This window comes from Podarcis bocagei, assembly GCF_964188305.1.
Source record: "Podarcis bocagei genome assembly, chromosome: 10".
NCBI lineage: Eukaryota > Metazoa > Chordata > Lepidosauria > Squamata > Lacertidae > Podarcis > Podarcis bocagei.
The window spans coordinates 2,686,447-2,708,429 of record NC_138135.1 but is presented as its reverse complement, the minus strand read 5'-3'; the positions used below and the strand labels follow the sequence as shown (position 1 = coordinate 2,708,429).

The following is a 21,983-nucleotide window of genomic DNA, read 5'->3' as shown; positions in this document are numbered from 1 at the left end:
GGAGGGAAAGTGTTGAGCGGGTGGGGGGAAGGAGGAGGAGTAGAAACCCCCCCCCCCCGGTCTTCCTTCTGGGGATCAGGAGAGCGGGGAGGGGCTGATCCCGACAATCCAACAGCGAAGTCACAAAATGAGTTCTGCATGGAAATCAGATCAGACTGCGAGTTCGTGTTTTGGCAACATGACAAGTCTGTCTGTCCGTCGGGATGCCTGAGGATTCCTGCTCCCTGCCTTTTCCTGGCCAGCCTGAGAGATCACTGGAAAGGGCGGATTTATTGACTCCAGAATCCATCATCGCAGACCCGTTTCATTCAGGCCTAGAGATCTGTTCTTTGGACCAGTCTGCTTGGATCATACTGATCTTGATTGTCTTCTGTCTGGGATCATCTGGGCAGGGCTCCTGCAGATGTGCTGAGACAGTGAAGGGATTATGGCTGACCAGAACCAAGCCACCCCCCCCCTTTGATAGTCCTTGTCATATGGAGGAAAATAAAAATGGAACAGTGCAAATCCGATGTATGGTTGATTTTCTATGAATTTATAACAGAAATGTGGCGTATGTAGTGTGTGATTGTGTGTGAACTTTGTACAAACAGAATGATTGGGGGGGTTCCTGCTACAATGTGGATCCTCAATGGATCATATCTGGATCATCACTGATGGGGGGGGAGCTCAGGAAGAACCTCCTGCCACGTCGCCCGCTTGTCATTGGCAGCGCAGCGGGCGCCCAGAGGGGCTGGGCACCGGCGCAGGGCCGCTCCGCAGCCGCGGAGGACAGCTGCACGGCTAGCAAGGTGTGCTGCGTAGAGCGCGGCCCTTGTGTGGCCCGGTGGCCAGGCAAGCTCGGGCGGGGACCCCCATGCGAATCTAAGACGGGAGAAGAGGGCAGAGCAAAGGGGGTCCCTTCCCCCAACCTCCGGCTCTGAGACTTCCCTGAGCCCCAGAAAAGCGAAAGGATTTTCTCTTCTTCTTTTTTTATAAATATTTTATTAAGGTTTCAAATACAAAGTTAGAAACATACACTGAAGAAAAAAGTAAAAGAACAAGAAAAAGAAAAAAAGAAAAAGAAGAAAAGAAAACCAACCATTCAACACATTTTTTATATAACTAACTGGACTTCCTCGCATCTCCCTTACCCTGCATTCTTTATAATAAAGATATCAGCAAATTATTACCTTGTTTCGTACCTTATTTTGTACTTTTCAAATACTATACCTCTAAATTTAACATACTTTTCATCAGTTACTTATATCTTAAATTAAACATAGTATTACCGTAGATTTTGACCTTTTCTTACTTAAAATATAATTTCCTGTTTCCCAAATCTAATTGCTGAAGCTATAGTTTCCGAATCGTGTAAATTTTTAACATTCATACAACTTATATTGTTTTTGTAAATAGTCCTTAAATTTTTCCCAGTCCTCTTCCGTTGTTTCTTCTCCCAAATCTCGGATTCTGCCAGTCATTTCAGCCAGTTCCATGTAGTCCATCAATTGCGTCTGCCACTCTTCCAGTGTGGGCAAATCTTGTGTCTTCCAATATTTTGCGATAAGTATTCTTGCTGCTGTAGTTGCATACATAAAGAAAGTTCTATCCTTCTTTAACACTTTCTGGCCAACAATGCCCAAGAGGAAGGCCTCTGGTTTCTTGGGAAAGGTATACTTAAATACCTTTTTTAACTCATTATAGATCATTTCCCAGAAGGCCTTCACTTTTGGACAAGTCCACCAGAGGCGAAAGAATGTCCCTTCAGCCTCCTTACATTTCCAACATTTATTATCAGACAGGTGATATATTTTTGCAAGCTTGACTGGGGTCATGTACCACCTATAAATCATTTTCATAATATTTTCCTTCAAGGCATTACATGCCGTGAATTTCATTCCGGTGGTCCATAACCTTTCCCAGTCCTCAAACATGATGTTATACCCAATATCCTGAGCCCATTTTATCATGGCTGATTTGACTGTCTCATCCTGAGTGATTTTCTCTTCAACCTGCCCTCCATCCTCTTGCAGAAAACTCTTTGCCTGCCCTGCCCGTATCTCGTTTTTGCTTTTTAATTCCACACACGCACCCTTCGGACTTCGTGGCAATCGGGCGCGCGGGTGCGTTTCCTAAGAGAGTGAGGACCCCCGCCTCCTCCCCACCTGCTCCCTCGCCAGCCAGCCAGCCGCGCACCCTAGCCGGAGAGCCCTGGCCATCCCCGTCGCGCAATCGGCTGGATCTCCCTTCAGCAGGCCGTGCTCACTCTCGGCCCAGGGACCCCCCAGCAGCGGATCTCCGGCCCAGCTGAAGAATCCGGCAACAAGCCCCCTCCTCCCCAATCGCTCCGCCGAAATACGCTCCAAAAACCCCCAGATAGGCCGCCGGCCGCCAAGTCTAGTGGCGCCCTGAGCGAGGGTCTCTCCCCAACACCGCCACCTCGAACTGCGTTCTCCCGGCTACCCGAGCGAACCAGCGGCAGGACCCCGGTATGGGCCCCCCCAATATTTTTTATAAGTCGGCGCCCCTGGACAGGGCTGCTGTTTTGCTCTCTTTCCTATTTCAGCTCAGGTTTTCCTGGCAGAAGTTACATCTCATCAAGAAATGTGTCTACTTTGTAACCACCCAGGGAGTTGTGTTGCAAAGGCCATTTGCAGAAAGGTTTTGATAAGGAAAATTCTGGGTTGAGAGTCTACTCAACAGCTCAGCTCATCAGGGTCCAAGTCCCCTGCGGGTCCGTGCGGTCAGTAAAAGAAGGAAATTCCAGCGAAGCAATTTGGAGTAAAAGAGCAGTCAGTAGACTGAGATCCTTTATTGTTGTGCAACAGGTTCAACAACAGCGAGTGAACCCAGAGCAGGGGGCGACACTGACTTTTAAAACTTTCCCACCATATCCAAGATAGAGTTCTCACAGCATCATCAATACATCTTTTTGCAGTGCCTTTGGCCAAAGCACAGTCCGACCCCCCCCCCTCCTTCTGTAATCTTCATAGAACCCTAACCCAATGGTTGCCATTAATTTGATTCTGAATTGAGTCTAGAATGTATTTTAATTAATTGACTGTGCAATTTTCTGTACACTGGGCTATTTTTACTTGTTGTTAGCCGCTCTGAGCCCGGCTTTGGCCAGGGAGGGTGGGATACAAATAAATTTATTATTATTATTATTATTATTATTATTATTATTATTATTATTATTATTATTATTATTACAGTGGGATGAAGATCATATGAACTTAAGGCATTTGCAAACAACCTGGTAATAATGGTAGAAGCCCACTGGAAAGTATACCAAGGGTGTTCAACAAGATTAATCAATTTGGCCAAGTCGCAGGTGTTAAATTGAATAAAAATTGAAATAAATTGTTGGTAAAAATATGAGACAACAGAAGAAAAATGAGTAGAGACATATAGCAGAGCTGGGGATAGAAAAGATGGTGAATTTTTTTGGAGTGTGGCAGACAACAAAAAATATAAACATTTTAAAAGATCATACCAAGAACTAACTTAGTTGGTCTTTAAGGTGCTACTGGAAGGAATTTTTTTATTTTAACAACTTTAAAGATGTGGGTCCCACTTGTCATTTCCATAACAGTGCAAAAAACCACAGTCACACGCAGACGCACCGTCTTGCATGCTTGAGTAGAGCAACTCCAGGCCATGAGCCAAGTAGCAGCAGGGTAGGGGCCACGTGCAGAGCCAGTCCCACACTGAGGTCAAAAACACACACAGAGGCAGCGGGACTTCTTCAGTAATAGTTTACTGAGCTTTAAAAGCATACAGTTCTCACTGGGTCCCCAGTGAGGCACAAAACTTTGCTCCTGAGAGCAAATCCAGTTTCAGCAGTAAATAAAATACAGCACACAGGATATCTAAGTCAGGCACACAAACCGGCAGAAGGGAGCAAGGGAGGAAAGAGGGTGGAAGGACACAGGGCAATGGAGGTTTGTCTTTCGCTTCCTGTCGCCTGGGAGGGAAGTCAGGAACTCGGCATCTGCAGGGGCTTCACGAAGAAAAGCTTTCTTCTTTTTTTCAAAAAAAATTATTCATTTTATAACACAAATAAAGAACACAAACAGAAAAACAAACAATACAAACAGATTATTCTCTTATCCTTATTTTTCTAAACATTGTTAGGTGGGCTTCCTCAAGCCCCACCTATCTGATTTTCATTTTACTTTAGCAGTTTACATATATCATAGTTTCTAACCATCTTTTTTTTAATCACACTTAAATTAACTTCACATTTTATCACTTGCAGATAATATTATTTTAAAATACACTATCTTCTACTTCTAACCCTACAGCCTATATCCACTTCCAAAGCTATTCTAAGATTTAAATATTAACATATTTTTTTTCAAATATTCCTTAAGCTTCTTCCAATCTTCTTCCACCATCTCTTCTCTCTGGTCTCAGAGTCTCCCGGTCAGTTTGGCAAATTCCATATAGTCCATCATCTTCATCTGCCATTCTTCGATAGTTGGTAAATCTTGTTTCTTCCAATTCCTTTTTCCACAATTTATCCCAATCCACCATCATGATATTGTGCCCCACATCCCTGGCCCATTCAATCATTACAGATTTCACTTGTTCATCTCTCGTATGCCATTCCAGCAATAAATTATACATCTTAGATAGGTATTTTGTTTTTGTATCTAATAATTCCATTTCTAGTTTGGATTTCTCTGTTTGAAAACCAATTTTCTAATCCATTTTAAACATTTCATTTATCTGGATGTACTGGAACCAATCATCTAATTTATCTTTCAACAGATCATAAGATTTTAATCTAAATTGGTCCCCTACTTCCATCAAACTATCATTATACTTCAACCATGTATCTTTCATATTCAACCTCTTATGGGTCTTAGCTTCCAATGGTGATATCCATCTGGGTGTTTTCCTTTCTAACAAATCCCTGTATCTTATCCAAACATCATCCAAAGATTTTCTAATTATATGATTTTTAAATCTTTTGTGAGCTTTTAGCTTGTCATACCATAAATATGCATGCCAACCAAATACATTATCAAAACCTTCTAAATCAAAAACATCTGTATCTTCCAATAAATACCATTGTTTCAGCCAGCAAAAGGCTGCAGCTTCAAAGTAAATCCTTAAATCTGGCAGGGAGAAACCCCCTCTCTCTTTTCCATCTGTTAATAATTTAAACTTAATTCTGGGTTTTCCCCCCTGCCAGATAAATTTAGATAATATCTTTTGCCATTCCTTAAAACAATTCAACTTATCAATGATAGGGAGTACTTGGAACAAAAATAACACCTTAGGCAATACATTCATCTTTATCACAGAAATTCAGCCCAGCAAAGATAGTTTCAATCTTGTACAAATATCCAAATCTCTCTTGATATCTTTCCATAACTTTTCATAGTTGTCTTTGTACAAATGCATTTTTTGCAGTCATATTTACACCCAGATATTTCACCTTTTTCACAAACTTCAGCCCTGTGGGTTCCTCTAAGTTAAGTTTTTCATGTATCGTTATTCCCCCCCCCTAAAACTTTGGTTTTATTCTTATTCAATTTGAAACCTGCAACTTGTCTGAACTGTTGAATTATCTTCTGTGCTTTGATTGCACTGATCTCAGGGTCCTGTAAAGTCAATACCAAATCATCAGCAAAGGCTTTTAACTTATATTGTTTAGCTCCCACTACTATGCCTTTAACTTCCTCATCATTCCTTATCCTATTCAGCAGCACCTCTAGGACAGAAATAGAAAGCAGGGGGGGAGGAAGTGGGCACCCTTGCCTGGTTCCCTTCTCAATCCTAATTTCTTCTGAGACCACATTGTTAATTATAATTTTTGCTTTCTGCTCCAAGTAAATTGCATTAATACCATTAAAAATTTTGACCGATCCCCATATTGCACAAGTTCTGTTTCATAAAACTCCAAGAAACATTATCAAAGGCTTTCTCTGCATCAATAAACATAAACATTGCTTTAGGATTCTTTTTTGCCTCTAATCTTTCCAGCACATTCCTAATATTATCTTTCATATGCCTCTCAGATAAAAAACCTGACTGATCTTTATGTATGTGCTTATTCAAAATCTTCTTCAATCTTGTAGCCAAAATATTTGCAAATATTTTATAATCCACATTCAACAAGGAAATTGGTCACTGATTCCTTACTTGAGCTCTATCTGTATCTGGTTTGGGTATCAGAGTGATGAAGGCCTCTTTCCAGGACTCAGGTGCTTTGTCCCCCTTTAATATTTTGTTACAAACATCCATCAATGGTTGTATCAGCCAATCCTTAAACATTTTATAATACTTGGAAGTTAAAGCATCAGGTCCCAGTGCTTTGCCTATTTTCATTTGGGCAATTGCCCCTTCAACTTCTTGTCTTGTAACCAGTTCATTTAGTAGGCTTGTTTTGTCCGCTGGAATTTTCTGCAATCCATTTTTGTCCAAAAACTGTTCCATTTTATCCATTTTTCCTTTATGTAAAGCTGCTTATAGTACTTTTGAAAACATTTTCTAATCTCTGTTGGGTTCTCAATATTCTTACCATCCTCCATAATATTAATTATTGTACTCTCCTTCTGTCCCCAAGCCAATTATTTTCTGCATTTATTTGCCGATGCAAAAGTTTTTGTTTCATCAATATAATTTTCCATTCAATTTCTTGGTTTACTATTTGTGAAGACTAAGATTGTAATGCTTTAATTTCCTTTTGAATTTGTTGATTTTTTGAGTTACATCTTAGCTTTTTCTCTTTCTCCTTTGAGACAGAACTTTTTCCTTTTGCTCATTCTGTGCTTCCTTCCTGATAGAATTCTGTTGAATCAAAATACCTGGCATTACCACTTTACTTGCACCCCTTGCTTCAATTCCAGGATTCAGGTTCAATTCAAAATAGTCCTTTAGGGTCTTTTGAGCTTTATTTACGATCAATTCATTTCTCAGTAAAACATCATTCATCTGCCATCTAAAAGTACCCTGTAGAGACAATTTTAACTCTGTCAACACAGCATTAAGATCAGAACAAGTCCTTGGGCAAATCTCTGATTTAGTGACTCTTGAGGTCAGGTCTTTAGTTAGCTGTCAGGGAATTGGAGGCTGAGGGGGAAGCAGAGAGGCAAGAGTATCTGGTGGTGTGGGAAGGGGGCCCTAGTTCAGAGAATACCTGGGTCCCGGAGAGTTGTATCACTGACGAGGGTCTAGTGGAGGAGTTCCACAATTTCTTCCCCGACAAACCCAAACCCCGGGGTAGATTTTTCCAACAGGTGTTCGAGCCGACGGACGATGAAGAGGATTTCAAGGGATTCCCACCATCTGACGAAGAGGAAGAAGAAGAGGAAAGTGTCTATTGGGGAACACGAGGAACTGTGGGTTTGAGGGAGGACTGGAGGACGGTTTTTGAAGATACGGATGAGGAGGAGGGTAGTTTTCCAGGCTTCACCCCCGCCACTCCGGAGAAGGGTAAATTGGGGGTGGTCGATTCTCCCGAGGGGGAGGGGGCCTTTGAGGAGGGGGTGGATGTCAGGGAATTGGAGGCTGCGAAAGAGCTGAGGGGGAAGCAGAGAGGCAAGTACAGAGAGCCCACGCCGGTAATTAGCAGTTTTTCTTCCACGTCAGAGGAGGAAGCTGGGAGGGGGGAGGCAGTGCTGGGAACCAGCCACTCACAGAGCAGAGGAAGCAAGAGGCGTGGACTCAGGAAATGGGCTTGCTGGGGGAGGCGTAAAAAAAGTCAGACGATTCATCTGACTCTGAGAGATGAAGTGTGTCTTTGAACTCTTGTAACTGCTTTGAAGCTTAGCAATAAATCTCTTGTAGAGAGATGGCTGTGTGCTCAGAGCATTATCTCAGCTAGCTTGTCACCACAACCCCTACATTAGCCATATATAATCCAAACGTAAAAGGTACACACAATACAGTCCTTTTGATGTTGGAAGAATTGACCGCTAATGCCTCACAGTCTCGCAGCTTCGTATAATCACAGGAAGCTTTTTGTCCGATGTGTCGCAGCTCCAACCCCCTCGTTCTTGGAGGTCAAAAACAGAACTTTCCAGGGAGGGGGGGAGCCCACTTTTGACACCTGCCAGATTCCATGTCCTCAAAATGCTCGATTTGAGGTTTTTCCAGGGGTCTGCTGCGCTGGAGCAGTTTCCCCTGCCTTTGATATACCAAGGTCTCCTCCGATAAAGAGATCTCCGACTGTGATGGCGAGCGATCAACCAGAAGCCCTTCATGAAGCAAAGCTTTCTGCCGGCTGCTTCCAGGCAAAAGGGCATCCCAGAAACACACACTGGGATTCGTGGTGTATTGCCATATCCATTGTTTTCCAAAGGTTATCACAATGTAGTCTAGAAACTGGTATAGGATGAAATCAATATATGTCCAGCCCTAATCCTCACTCACCACCAGAAATACAGATTCACCCTCTCCCCCTCACTATCAAAAGGTACCTTACATCTAAAATTATACTCATTATTGTGGGCACGCATAGACGCTGCGGCTTAATGCTCTCCCTTAGCGTTTTGCTTGTTTTTATTATTTTATTTGGTCTGAGTATGTCTGGCCGGGCAAGAAAGATTAACAGCAGGCAGATTTACAGCAGGCAAGAACTTTTGAAGGTCGGGTTGCAGTGTGAACAAGCTGTAAGAGCTGATTATTTTTGCCCAGATAACGTTCCTGTGGGAGTAGCCAGGCCGCCGGGCTCTCCATGGATTACTATGCCTCCAGGGAGGAGGCGAAGGCGGCGTAGAGACAGGAGGCAAAGGCGGGGTTGTCGGGCTGGTGTCCTGGTAAGATTACAGAGGAGTCCTTCTAAGCCACCACTCCCTAGCATATTTCTTGCTAATGTGAGATCACCTTGCCAACAAGATGGATGAATTGAGGCTGCAGGCAGCAAAGAATAGCCTTGTGAAAGATTGCTGCGTTTTATTTGTCATTGAGACATGGCTTCAACCGTCCATACCAGACACAGCTATTCAGTTGGAAGGCTGTGCGGTACATCGTCAGGACCGAGGAATGGACTTCGGAAAAACCAAAGGAGGGGGGCTGTGTGTATATGTGAACAAATGCTGGTCCAATAATTCTAAGATTGTGGGCAGTCACTGTTCACTGGATTTGGAATATGTGGCTGTTAAATGTAGACCAGCCTATCTCCCTAGGGAGTTCACAGCTGTTATGCTAACTGGCGTGTACGTGCCACCAGATGCCAATGCCAACTTGGCTTTGGGATGCCTGCAGAGCCTTATCAGTAGTCAGCAAGACAAGTACCCTGAAGCTGTGCACATCATTGCGGGAGACTTCAACCATGTTGAACTCAAAACAGTGCTCCCAACGCTCTATCAGCATGTGAAATGCCCCACAAGAGGGGATAAGACACTGGATAAAGTTTATTCGAATGTAAATCACGGCTATAGGGCTTTACAGCTGCCACACTTGGGCCAGTCCGACCATATGTCTCTGTTCCTGGTGCCAGCATATATCCCACTCAGGAAACGGGCTCCTACAATATTAAAATCTGTTAAAATCTGGCCTGAAGGTGCTATTCACCAGCTGCAGGACTGTTTTGAGAGAACCAATTGGGATATTTTCGATCGTTCGGACCTGGAGGAGTACACGGCGGCAGTACTGTGCTATATCAATCACTGCACGGACACTGTCACAGTAAATAAATCCATCCGGTTTTATCCTAATCAAAAACCCTGGATGAATGGAGAGGTACAGTGCCTGCTGCGGGAAAGGAACAGGGCTTTCAGGTCGGGCGAGGTGCAGCTTTACAGTGTGGCAAGAGCAAACTTGAAGAGGGGTATTCGACGGGCAAAACTGGATTATAGGCAGAGGATTGAGGAGAATTTAAGGAGCAACAACATAAGACAGATGTGGCAGGGGATTCAGCATATTACCAACTACAAACCTAACCTTGGCGCTGTCGATGGTGACCCTTTGCTGGCGGAGGAGCTTAACCTCTTCTTTGCTCGCTTCGAGAAGGAGCCACCTGAGACGCCGGTATTACAGCCACCAGCCCATAGGGGCCCCTCATTCACTGTAGAGGAGCACGAGGTAAGACAAGTATTGAGGATGGTGAATCCGAGGAAGGCGGCTGGACCTGATGGCATCACTGGAAAGGTGTTGAAGGGCTGTGCGGATCAGCTGGCGAGGGTCTTTACTAAGATCTTCAATAAGTCCTTACACCAGTCTATTGTCCCACCCTGCCTGAAGTCGTCAACTATTGTCCCTCTGCCTAAAAAATCCACAATCAGTAGTTTGAATGACTACAGACCAGTTGCACTGTCTCCAATCATCATGAAGTGTTTTGAGAAACTGGTGCGCCGTCATATTATTTCCTGTCTTCCATCAACTTTTGACAACTACCAGTTTGCATACAGGGCAAATAGATCCACGGAAGACACTATCACCACTACTCTCCATGCTGCTCTGTCCCATCTGGAGCAGCCGGGGAATTATGTGAGGCTGCTGTTTGTGGATTTTAGCTCTGCTTTTAACACTATCCTCCCCCATAGACTGGTGTCCAAGCTAGAGACGATTGGACTCCCCAACTCCACCTGTCTCTGGGTTTTGGATTTTTTGTCAGAACGTTCTCAGAGGGTTAGAGTAGGGTCACATGTGTCCACAGCCCTTAGCCTTAACACCGGCTCACCACAGGGTTGCGTGTTGAGTCCCCTGCTCTATGCTCTCTATACGTATGACTGTACAGCCATCTACTCCAGCAACAAAATCATCAAGTTTGCTGATGATACTACGGTGGTGGGGCTCATTTCAGGAGGGGATGAGTCCGCCTATCGGGACGAGGTGGAGCGGCTCTGTGTTTGGTGTGGAGAGAACAATCTGGCTCTTAATACGGCTAAGACCAAGGAATTGGTGGTGGATTACAGGGGAAAAAAGGCGGACATTCAGCCCTTGTATATCAACGGGGAACGGGTGGAGAGGGTGGCGGAATTCAGGTTCTTGGGAGTGACTATGGATCAGGGCATGACTTGGAGCGCAAATACCACTGCTCTGGTGAAGAAGGCCCAGCAGAGAATTTATTTCCTCAGACTTTTAAAAAAGAACAATCTGAGTGAGAGACTGCTGGTGTCCTTCTACCGAGGCTCCATAGAGAGCATACTTACATACTGTATTTGTGCTTGGTTCTCCAGTTGTACAGCTAGGGAGAGGAAGGTGCTCCAGAAGGTCATAACCACAGCCCAAAGGATTATTGGTCACCCTCTCCCACCTTTGGAAGAACTGTACGGTTCCCGTTGCCTTAGGAAAGCAAACAACATCCTGCAGGATCCATCTCACCCGGGATACAGCCTGTTTGCACTACTGCCTTCTGGCAGGAGGTATAGAAACATCAAGTCAAGGACAAATAGACTGAAAAACAGTTTCTATCCAAGAGCTGTGGCCTTTTTGAATGCTGTAACTCGATAGTGAGATCTGGGAGTTTGATGGGGGTGGGTGTGGGTGTGGTTGGAAGGTGGTTTGTTTGGTTGTTGCTGTTGTTTTGCTTTTGTTGTTTTTAAGGGATGGCATCCAATTTCGTTGCACTTGTGCAATGTTGCACTAGTGTAATGACAATAAAGAATCTATCTATCTATCTATCTATCTATCTATCTATCATCTATCTATCTATATACCTTCATTATTTCATTACTATACAGTTTTGCATATAAACACCAGAACAAATACATGACATGCTTTGAAGATGGTTTTCTGCTGAGTTCATTGCTGTGAAGAAGAGTAAACTCTGAAAGGAACACGTTCCTCACTCCATACATTTAAATGGGTTCTCCACTCTGAGAAGAAGAAGGGTTTGGATTTGATATCCCGCTTTATCACTACCCGAAGGAGTCTCAAAGTGGCTAACATTCTCCTTTCCCTTCCTCTGTGAGGTGAGTGGTGCTGAGACAATTCAAAGAAGTGTGACTGGCCCAAGGTCACCCAGCAGCTGCATGTGGAGAAGCGGAGACGGAAACACGGTTCCCCAGATTTCGAACCACTCTTAATACACTACACCACACTGGCTCTTAGATGTTCCTTAAACACTCCATTATAACTAAAGCACTTTCTGCAATCTTTCCCTTTAAACAGCTTCTCCTCCTTGAGGGTTGATGGGTTTGTAGGGTGTCAACTGTTAAAGTTCTTCCTGTCCATGAGTCTGTAGATGTAGGACTTCCACTAGGACTGAACCTCTACCTACTTTCCTGATATTTATATGGTTTGTCTTTTGTGTGAGTTTGTTGACATAAATCAAGGCTTCCACTCTGACTGAAGCTCCTTCCACAGGCCATACATTTAAACAGTTTCTGCCCTGTGTGTCTGCTGATGTCTTCTAAGGTGTCCATTCTGACTGAAGCTCTTTCCACACTCCATACATTTAAATCGTTTCTTACCGATGTGAGTCTGTTGATGTACTCTCAGGTTTCCACTATAACTGAAGCTCTTTCCACACTCCATACATTTAAAAGGTTTCTCTCCTGTGTGAGTCCGTTGATGTTGTCTAAGGTATGCTCTCTGACTGAAGTTCTTTCCACACTCGATGCATTTATATGGTTTCTGCCCTGTATGAGTCTGTTGATGTTGTCTAAGGTGTCCACTCCGACTGAAGTTCTTTCCACACTCCATACATTTAAATGGTTTCTCCCCTGTGTGAGTTCGTTGATGTGTTCTAAGGCTTCCACTATCACTAAAGCTCTTTCCACACTCCATACATTTATATGGTTTCTCCCCAGTGTGAGTCCGTTGATGTTGTCTAAGGCCTGCATCATAACTAAAGCTCTTTCCACACTCCATACATTTAAATGGTTTCTCTCCTGTGTGAGTCCATTGATGTTGTCTAAGGCCTGCATTGTAACTAAAGCTCTTTCCACACTCCATACATTTAAATGGTTTCTCTCCTGTGTGAGTCCGTTGATGTTGTCTAAGGTGTCCACTCTGACTGAAGTTCTTTCCACACTCCATACATTTAAATGGTTTCTCTCCTGTGTGAGTCCGTTGATGTTGTCTAAGGCCTGCATCGTAACTAAAGCTCTTTCCACACTCCATGCATTTAAATGGTTTCTCCCCTGTGTGAGTCCGTTGATGTAATCTAACCTCTCCACTCTGACTGAAGCTCTTTCCACACTCCATACATGTATATGGTTTCTCCCCTGTATGAGTCCGTTGATGTATTCTAAGGTTTCCAATCCGAATGAAGCTCTTTCCACACTCCATACATCTAAATGGTTTCTCACCTGTGTGAGTTTGATGGTGTAAAGTTAGGTGCGCATTTTGACTAAAGCTCTTTCCACACTCCATGCATTTAAATGGTTTCTCCCCAGTGTGAGTCCGTTGATGTTGTCTAAGGTTTGAACTGAAACTGAAGCTCTTTCCACACTCCATACATTTAAATGGTTTCTCTCCTGTGTGAAAATGTTGATGTTTTCTAAGGGTTCCACTATCACTAAAGCTCTTTCCACAAGCCATGCATTTAAAAGGTTTCTCCCCTGTATGTGTACGTTGATGTATTCTAAGGTTTCCATTCTGACTGAAGCTCTTTCCACACTCCATACATTTAAACGGTTTCTCCCCTGTGTGAGTCCTTTGGTGTAATTTAAGGTTTCCACTCTGACTGAAGCTCTTCCCACACTCCCTGCATTGGAATCCTTTCTTACCCATGGCAGTCCGCTGATGTATTCTAGGTTTTTCACTATCAGTGAAACTCTTTCCACACTTCAAATCTTTAAAAGGTTTCTCTCCTGTGAGTTTGTTGATGTGAGCTATGTGTGCTCATTCAGTGAAGCATATTCCACATTTCTCACATTTCAATGTCTATTCCCGTCCCCTGGAATTCTGACATTCTTCTGTAACACCTTCTTCAGAGTGGGCAGAGAGGAAGTCCTTTTTGGATTCCAAAAAAGAGAACAAAGGGAAAAGAACAAATCAAACACCATTTGGCCCTTCTCTTATTTCACACATCTCCTACATTCCCCTGCTTCTTACCCATGTTCCCAATTTTTATGAAATAATAATAATAATAATAATAATAATAATAATAATAATAATAATAATAATTTTTTATTATTTATACCCTGCCCATCTGGCTGGGCTTCCCCAGCCACTCTGGGCAGCTTCCAGAAAAACATTAAAATACTGTAATACATCAAACATTAAAAGCTTCCCTAAACAGGGCTGCCTTCAGATGTCTTCTAAAAGTCTGGTAGTTGTTTATCTCTTTGACATCTGGTGGGAGGGCGTTCTACAGGGAGGGTGCCACTACCGAGAAGGCCCTCTGCCTGGTTCCCTGTAACTTTGCTTCTCGCAGTGACGGAACCGCCAGAAGGCCCTCAGAGCTAGACCTCAGTGTCCAGGCAGAACAATGAGGGGTGGAGACACTCCTTCAGGTATACTGGACCGGGGATGTTTAGGGCTTTAAAGGTCAGCACAAACACTTTGAATTGTGATCGGAAACGTACTGGCAGCCAATGTAGGTCTTTCAAGACAGGTGTTATGTGGTCTTGGTGGCCGCTCCCAGTCCCCAGCTGCTGTGTTGTGGATTAGTTTTAGTTTTTGGGTCACCTTCAAAGGTAGCCCCACGTATAGCACATTGAAGTCCAAGAGGGAGATAACCAGAGCATGCACGACTCTGGCAAGGCAGTCCACAGGTAGATAGGGTCTCAGCCTGCGTACCAGATAGAGCTGGTAGACAGCTGTCCTGGACCTCCATGGACAGCTGCACCTCCATGGACAGCTGTGAGTCCAAAACGACTCCCAGGCTGCGCACCAGGTCCTTCAGGGGCACAGTTACCCCATTCAGGACCAGGGAATCCTCCACACCTGCCCGCCTCCTGTCCCCCCAAAGCAGTACTTCTATCTTGTCAGGATTCAACCTCAATCTGTTAGCCACCATCCATCCTCCAACCGCCTCCAGACACTCACACAGGACCTTCACTGGTTCTGATTTGAAAGAGAGGTAGAGCTGGGTATCATCCACATATGGATAAACACCCAGCCCAAACCCCCTGATGATCTCTCCCAGCGACTTCATGTAGATGTTGAAAAGCATGGGGGAGAGTACAGAATCCTGAGGCACCCCACAAGTGAGAGCCCAGTGGTCTGAACACTCATCCCCCAACACCATTTTCTGAACACGGCCTAGGAGAAAGGAGCGGAACCACTGTATGACAGTGCCCCCAGCTCCCAGCCCCTCAAGACGGTCCAGAAGGATGTTATGCTCAATGGTATCAAAGGCCGCTGACAGATCCAGCAGAACTAGGAAACCTTTGTCCCTAGCCCACCAGAGATCATCAACCAGTGCGACCAAGGCAGTTTCAGTCCCATGATGAGGCCTGAATCCCGACTGGAAGGGATCCAAATGGTCCGCTTCTTCCAGGCGTGCCTGGAGTTGTTCAGCAACTACTCGCTCAATCACCTTGCCCAAGAATGGAAGATTTGAGACTCAGCGATAGTTGGGCATCGTGGCCGCATCTAAAAATGGTTTTTTTAAGAAGCGGTTTAAGAACTGCCTCTTTCAGCGAGTCTGGAAAGGCTCCCTCACGGAGGGAAGCATTCAGCACCCCATGAAGCCCACCGCCCAACCCTTCTCGGCTAGCTTTTATCAGGCAGGATGGGCAAGGATCAAGGAGACAAGTGGTTGGTTTCACTTGTCCAAGCAGTCTGTCCACATCCTCGGGGGTAACAGGTTGGAATTGATCCCACACAACTTGACTAGACAGACTCTAGCACTCTCCCGCCCCGGCCCTGATGCCACGGTGGAGTCTACCTGAGCGACTTGAGCAACTTGAGTGAATCTGAGCGACTTTATCTGTAAAAAAAACTTTGCAAAATCATTGCAGGAGATCATGTGGGCCGCACTGAGCCCTGATGGAGCAGGTGGTTCTGCTAAATTGCGAACCACCTGAAAAAGTCTCCTGCTGCTGTTTTCTGCAGATGCAATAGAGGCGGTGAAGAAAGTAGTTTTCGCCGTCACTACCGCCACTTGGTAGGCTCAACATTCAGCTCTAACCTGTGTCCGGTGAGCTTCAGAATGGGTCACCCGCCACCGGTGCTCTAGCCATCTCAACGATTGTTCCATTGCCCTCAGTTCCGTGGAAAACCACGGGGCTGTTCGGGCTCCATGCAATCAGAGAGGGTGCTTCGGAGCCAGCCCATGTTAACTCCACATTCCAGCGGGCCACCAGGGAATCAGCTGAAAGGCCATCAACATGGGATAAAGCATCCCCTACCACTCTCTGGAAACCATTTGGATCCATTATATGGTGGGAGCAGACCATCCAAATCGGTCCCACCTCCCTGCAGAGGGGAAGGGTCGCGGAGAAGTCCAGTTGCACCAGGAAGTGATCTGACCATGGCACTTCTTTTGTTTTGCTTTTACTTAGTGTCAGATCATGAACATCCATAGAGGTAAACACCAGGTCCAAGGCATGTCCGCGGCTATGGGTTGGGCCAGACTTATTCAGGGACAGCCCCATGGAGACCATGCTTTCCACGAAGTCCCGAGCGGCCCCTTGTAAGGTCGTGTCAGCATGGATGTTAAAATCCCCTAGGACAACCAAACTAGGTGTCTCCAGGAGAACATCCACCATGACCTGAAGCAGCTCGGGCAGGGAATCCTTGGTGAAGCGGGGGGGGGGGTCAGTACACCAAAAGGAATCCTGTACTGCCCCTATTGCCCAACTTCCAGAACATGCACTCAGAAAACTGGGTCTTTTCAATAGGATGCCTGCTGCAAACTAATGACTTCCTAAAAATCACTGCAACCCCCCCTCCCCGCCCACATGACCTGGGTTGCTGTGCGTAAGAGAAACCTGGTGGACAAGCAGCGGCAAGAACAGGCCCATCTGCTTCATCCAACCAAGCCTCTGTTACACATGCCAGGTCAAGTCCTCCATCCACGATCAAGTCATGGATCACAATGGTTTTATGGATCATTGACCTGGCATTGCACAGCAGCACCTTCAGGTTGTGTGGGTATCCCTTTGCTGATTCCAGTATTCCGTCTGGTCAAGACCAGACCTGGAGGCAGGGATAGTCCTCAAACAATGACTAAGCCCGCTTCCTCGGTAATGACGTGGTCTGGTCTTAGCGTAACTCCTCCTCCTACCCGTGATCACTGAGATTGGTTGTCCCAGTACATCCCCACCCCCTGTGGAACCTGCCCCAGCCATTTTGTTTGTTGGGATCCACTCCCAGGCAGCCCTGACCCCTCCCCTTAAAATCAAATTAAAACCTATACAACAAACAAACTAACAAAACAATAAATCAAACAAAAAAAAAGAGAATGTTACAAACACACCATATTTAATTAAATTAAACAAATTCCCACACCCAACTAAACACCCACCCCACCCCCTCTTACGCACAGCAAATGAAAAAGCAATGTCATCAAATGATAGTAATGCAGCAGCAACCTTTCATAATCCTCAATCATCATTAATAGCACAGCATGATCTTGGAATACAGCCTTTTCAAATCAATTGTTTCCTCACAGGAAAGGCAGCTGCTCTCTGTCCATGAACAGGCCCTCTCTTTCTCTGGTCCATCGTTCCTTTGGACATTCCCCATCCTCGGCATCATAATCCTTGATCCACCTCTAGATCTTTATGAATCACCTGCACAGTCTATATCTTGTCCAGGGACTGTGGTCTGGGTCAGTCAGAGAACTAGTGACAAGGCTTGGTGCTTGGGGTCAGCTGAATGGGTGCCCAGGGAAGCTCCTGTTCTGGGAGATGGACCTCTGTCTATATGCCTCGCATTGCATGGAGAGAGCAGGAGAAGCGGAAGGAAAGCAGCTGGCAAATGGGAATCCCAGGCGGAAACACCCACCCCAATGGTTCCTTATAATAATGATGTGCTGCCTGATCTCGTGCCTGTCTTCTGACACAGGACTACCCTAATCTGGCACTGACAAAGCTGGATATTCAAGGCAAAGGGAGAACTGTACTTAATGAAAAGTTCAACCTTGTAACACTGTCCTAAAGGATCTTCACTCGCTCTCAGTGCATTTCCGAGCACAATTCAAACTGCTTGTGCTGATCTTTAAAGTGTCATGGTTTCATCTTTCATGCAAGAAAAGTATTGATCTGACATATAGAGATCATTCCAAGTCTGGTGGTTCAAGAAGGTTCTGGTGGTTTTACTCTGTGTGATTCAAAGCTGGTGTTTTCTCCAGCTGGAACATCTTACCTGATCAGGGGGTTTCCTTTCTGCTGAGAGCAGGGGGTGGGATCAGTTGTTATGAGGTTATGCTGAACCTTCCTTGTTTCTGGGAACCAGAATAAACTGGTTTAAACTGGAGTGAGCCAAGCTTGTTATCCAGTCCCAAGGTTACTCTGACATGGAATTGTCTATAAATCACAGTATTGAAAGGCGCCTGGTCCCACTTCCTATTCTGCTATTCTCTACTCTGCTTGTGTCTTTCTTACTTGAGTGCTGTTTTGGTAAGCTAAGTTAGGGTTTGACTGTAAATTCAGTTTTTGAATAGTCATGCTTCTTTGCCTTCTGTACTAAATTTATCTGCTGAATGGATTTTTTGCTGCCTCTGAGTGTTTTTTCCTATTCTGCTAACTATATGTCGGACTTGGAGATCATTAAGGAGGAGCAAGATCGGCGACCTAAAGCCCTCAACCGACTTGGCCCTGTAGACCTGAAGGAGCGTCTCCACCCCCATCCTTCACTCTGAACACTGAGGTCCTCCTCTGAGGTCCTCCTGCTGGTCCCCTCTCTGTGATAAGTGAGGGTACAGGGAAGCAGGCAGAGGGCCTTCTCGGTGGTGCTGCCCGCCCTGTGGAACGCCGTCACTTCAGAGGCCAAGGAAATGAACAACTATCTGACATTTGGAAGACAGCTGAAGGCAGCCCTGTGTCAGGAGGTTTATAATGTTTGATGTTTTCCTGTCTTTTATATGTAGTAGATAGGTAGCCGTGTTGGTCTGCCATAGTCAAAATAAAAAAATTCCTTCCAGTGGCACCTTAAAGACCAACTAAGTTAGTTCTAACTTAGTTGGTCTTTAAGGTGCCACTGGAAGGAATTTTTTTATTTTGTCTTTTATATGTACTGGAAGCTGCCCAGAGTGGCTGGGGAAACCCAACCAGATGGGCAGGGTATAAATACTACAATTATTATTCTTTTGTGGGTTTTTTGTAGTTATTTTGGAATTTGTACTGCAATATTAGCTCAAGAAATGTTATGGGTAGACAAAATCACAGGGTTGCCATAAACTATAATCCATAAACGAACGCACATTCACATACATTCTGTAAATTTGGGGAGGTCACACACCTCACCTGTGCTAATACTGGCAGTCTTTGGCCTGCACAGGCACACCTGGTGTGTAGAGCCTCCAGCCACAAGCACTGTCTATCATGAAAATGGGTCCTTTGACTGGGAAGATTCGTGCAGTTGCTGTCATCGGATGCTGAAGGATTGTATCTCAGCTCGTCAGTCACTCTGACATTGCCTACGAAGAATAAGGGGAACAGAAATGCTTTTGAGGTGCAACTTCTGTATCAATCCTGAGAGCCATTCCATGGACTCTGCACCCCTGTTTCTGATGACAGGTGTACATTATCCTCACCCTCAGTAGAAAAGACAATAAAGATGGAAGCCTGAGAGAGAGGAAAAGGTTTCTGGCTGCTTCCTGGGTGGGATTGCGGAAACCAAGAACCACTTCTGAGAAGGCCTCTCCCCTCCCCTCTTGTCACGGCTAAAAATTGACCGCTGTTTCTTTAATGCTTAAAAAGCTGCAGGTTGTATATATAGAGTCAGAAATGTTAGTTTGGTGTTGGGTTGGTTGGTTGGTGAAAGCTAGCAGTGTTGATGTGTGTACAGTTGGTCAGTCGCTTTTGCAGAAAGACTTTTGAGAATACAGTGGTACCTCGGGTTAAGTACTTAATTCGTTCCAGAGTTCCATTCGTAACCTGAAACTGTTCTTAACCTGAAGCACCACTTTAGCTAATGGGGCCTCCCACTGCCGCTGCACCACCACCACAATATTTCTGTTTTCATCCTGAAGCAAAGTTCTTAACCTGAGGGATTATTTCTCAGTTATCGGAGTCTGTAACCTGAAGCGTCTGTAACCTGAAGCGTCTGTAACCCGAGGTACCACTGTAAAAGCAGAAAGTACTCTGCAAGGATGCTCTTCTCGTGGACTCTTTCATGCTGACAAGGGCCCAAGGACCAGGCTGAGGCGACCAAGGGAGGCCAGAACCTTCTCTTTTCTTTTCACAAATACTGACATCTCTTCCTCTGGACTTCCTCTCCTCTCCAGGGGACCAATGGTTGGACTGGGCAGAATCGCTGTGTCTGGACAGGGCAGGGGCTTATGGGGCAGGAAGAGGATGGAGATTGCGGGAAGGAAGGGTGGGGGGGCAGGACACCCACTTTCCAGGGATCCCTCTCTGGTCGCCTTAAAGGGGGGGGGGGTAGATTTCTGGGCGGAAGGGAGAAGCCAAGGCGGCCCCTCCGGAGATTCATCGTGGGCGTCATGATGGAGATGTCTCCCCAAAGACTGGTCTTCCTCTCCCCCCCCCCATTGCTGCGCTTCCCTGACCCGGGGGTGCCCCCTCCCTTCTCCCCCCACTTCCATGACCCCCTCTCTTTCTCCCGGAGTCTCGCCTGAACCCAGACGCCCCCTTGGCCCGGCTCACCCCTCGCCCTGCGCGACCCATCTCTCCGTCCTTATTGCCCCCCAAGACGAGCCGGGGAGGGACGGGGGGGGGTCTCTATCCAGGCGCCTCCCGCACCCCTTAACCCTTTCCTGGCCCGCTTCTCTCCGCGCCCCAGGGATGCCTGCACGGGGGAAACGGGGCCAGGGAGTCCTCGTGTGTGGGCACCCTATCTCCGCCCCTTCGGAGCACGGGTGCCGGGATCCAGGCCCCACGGAAGGTGCTTGGGGGAGCTGGCGGGGTCTCTGGGTCCTTTTCTCCCTCCGACCCCTTTACCTCTTTGTGCTCGCTCCCGATCCTCCTTTCCTTTCCTGCAACATCCACGTGGGTGGGGAGGATTTACCTGCCGCCCCTCCTCCCCTTTGAGAACGCGCGCGCCCCTAGAGCTACGGGGCAGAGCAGCAATCCGGAGTGGAAGCTCCACTTCCGGGAGAAGCAGGCAGGGTGGGAGGGGGCTCACCCCCCCCCATTCCTGGAACAGAAGAGCCGGATTGGAGGAGGAGGAGGAGGAGGAGGAGGAGGAGGAGGAGGAGCAATGTATTGGGGGAGGGATTTGGGGTGGTGGGGGCGGGGTGAGAGGAGGATGTGCAGGGAGGGGAGGGAACGTTTGAGTGGGGGGGGAGAGGAAGGTTCCCCCCTTCCTTTAGTGGATTGGAGAGCGGGGGAGGGGCTGATCCCGGAGATCCAGCTGCCAAGTGGGTCCCGTCCCTCCTAAAAGATTTGCATAGCAACATCCTCCCCTCCCCCACCCCACGAGCTTAGATCCCTCCGTGTTTAGGTCTTGGTGCTGTTCAAAGCAGGAATGGAGGGGGGCAGCTAAACGACTCCCCCCTAATCCCACCTCCCCACCCCAGCCTGACTCAGGCCAGGACAAGGACCGTGGACACAGGCACCGTCCCTGCACAACAGCCAAGAGGCTCAGAAAAGCAGCCGATACAATTGGAGCCAGAAGCGGATTCCATGTGTTAAGGGAGAAATCTGCGGACGTGTTTGTACGCTTGAGGGAGTATGGCTGCCTTGTGTCAAGTCTCCCCCCTTTGATAGTCCTTCCCTCATGGTGTAAAATAAAAGTGGAACGGTGCAGATCCGATGTATGGCTGATTTTCTATGAATTTATAACAGAAGTGTTGCCTATGTCTAGTGTGTGTGTCGTCGTTTTTGTACAAATTAATGATTTGGGGGGGGGGGGGTTCCTGCAACACCTGAATCCCAATCGCAAAGAAGGGCAGTGCTAAAGAATGGTCCACCTACCGCACAATTGCGCTCATTTTACATGCTAGCAAGGTTATGCTTAAAATGCTACAAGGCAGGCTTAAGCAGTATGTGGACCAAGAACTCCCAGAAGTGCAAGCTGGA

The 21,983-nt window shown here is 46.2% G+C and overlaps 2 protein-coding genes across 2 annotated transcripts in view; both read right to left on the bottom strand.

Annotated features, from left to right (window-relative positions):
• The window catches only part of LOC308595651 (uncharacterized protein), a 223,249-nt gene extending 214,812 nt beyond the window's left edge, over positions 1–8,437 (bottom strand). Inside the window, exon 1 of the mRNA XM_081210193.1 lies at positions 7,136–8,437. The gene's annotated coding sequence lies outside the window, so the exon portion shown is untranslated. The remainder of the gene's footprint in view (positions 1–7,135) is intronic.
• Positions 1–21,983, bottom strand: part of LOC308595606 (uncharacterized protein) — a 115,903-nt gene that overhangs the window by 7,524 nt on the left and 86,396 nt on the right. The window contains exon 3 of the mRNA XM_081210052.1: positions 13,095–13,842. Coding sequence (XP_081066178.1) covers positions 13,095–13,620 — 526 coding nt within the window. The 5' untranslated portion in view covers positions 13,621–13,842. The remainder of the gene's footprint in view (positions 1–13,094; positions 13,843–21,983) is intronic.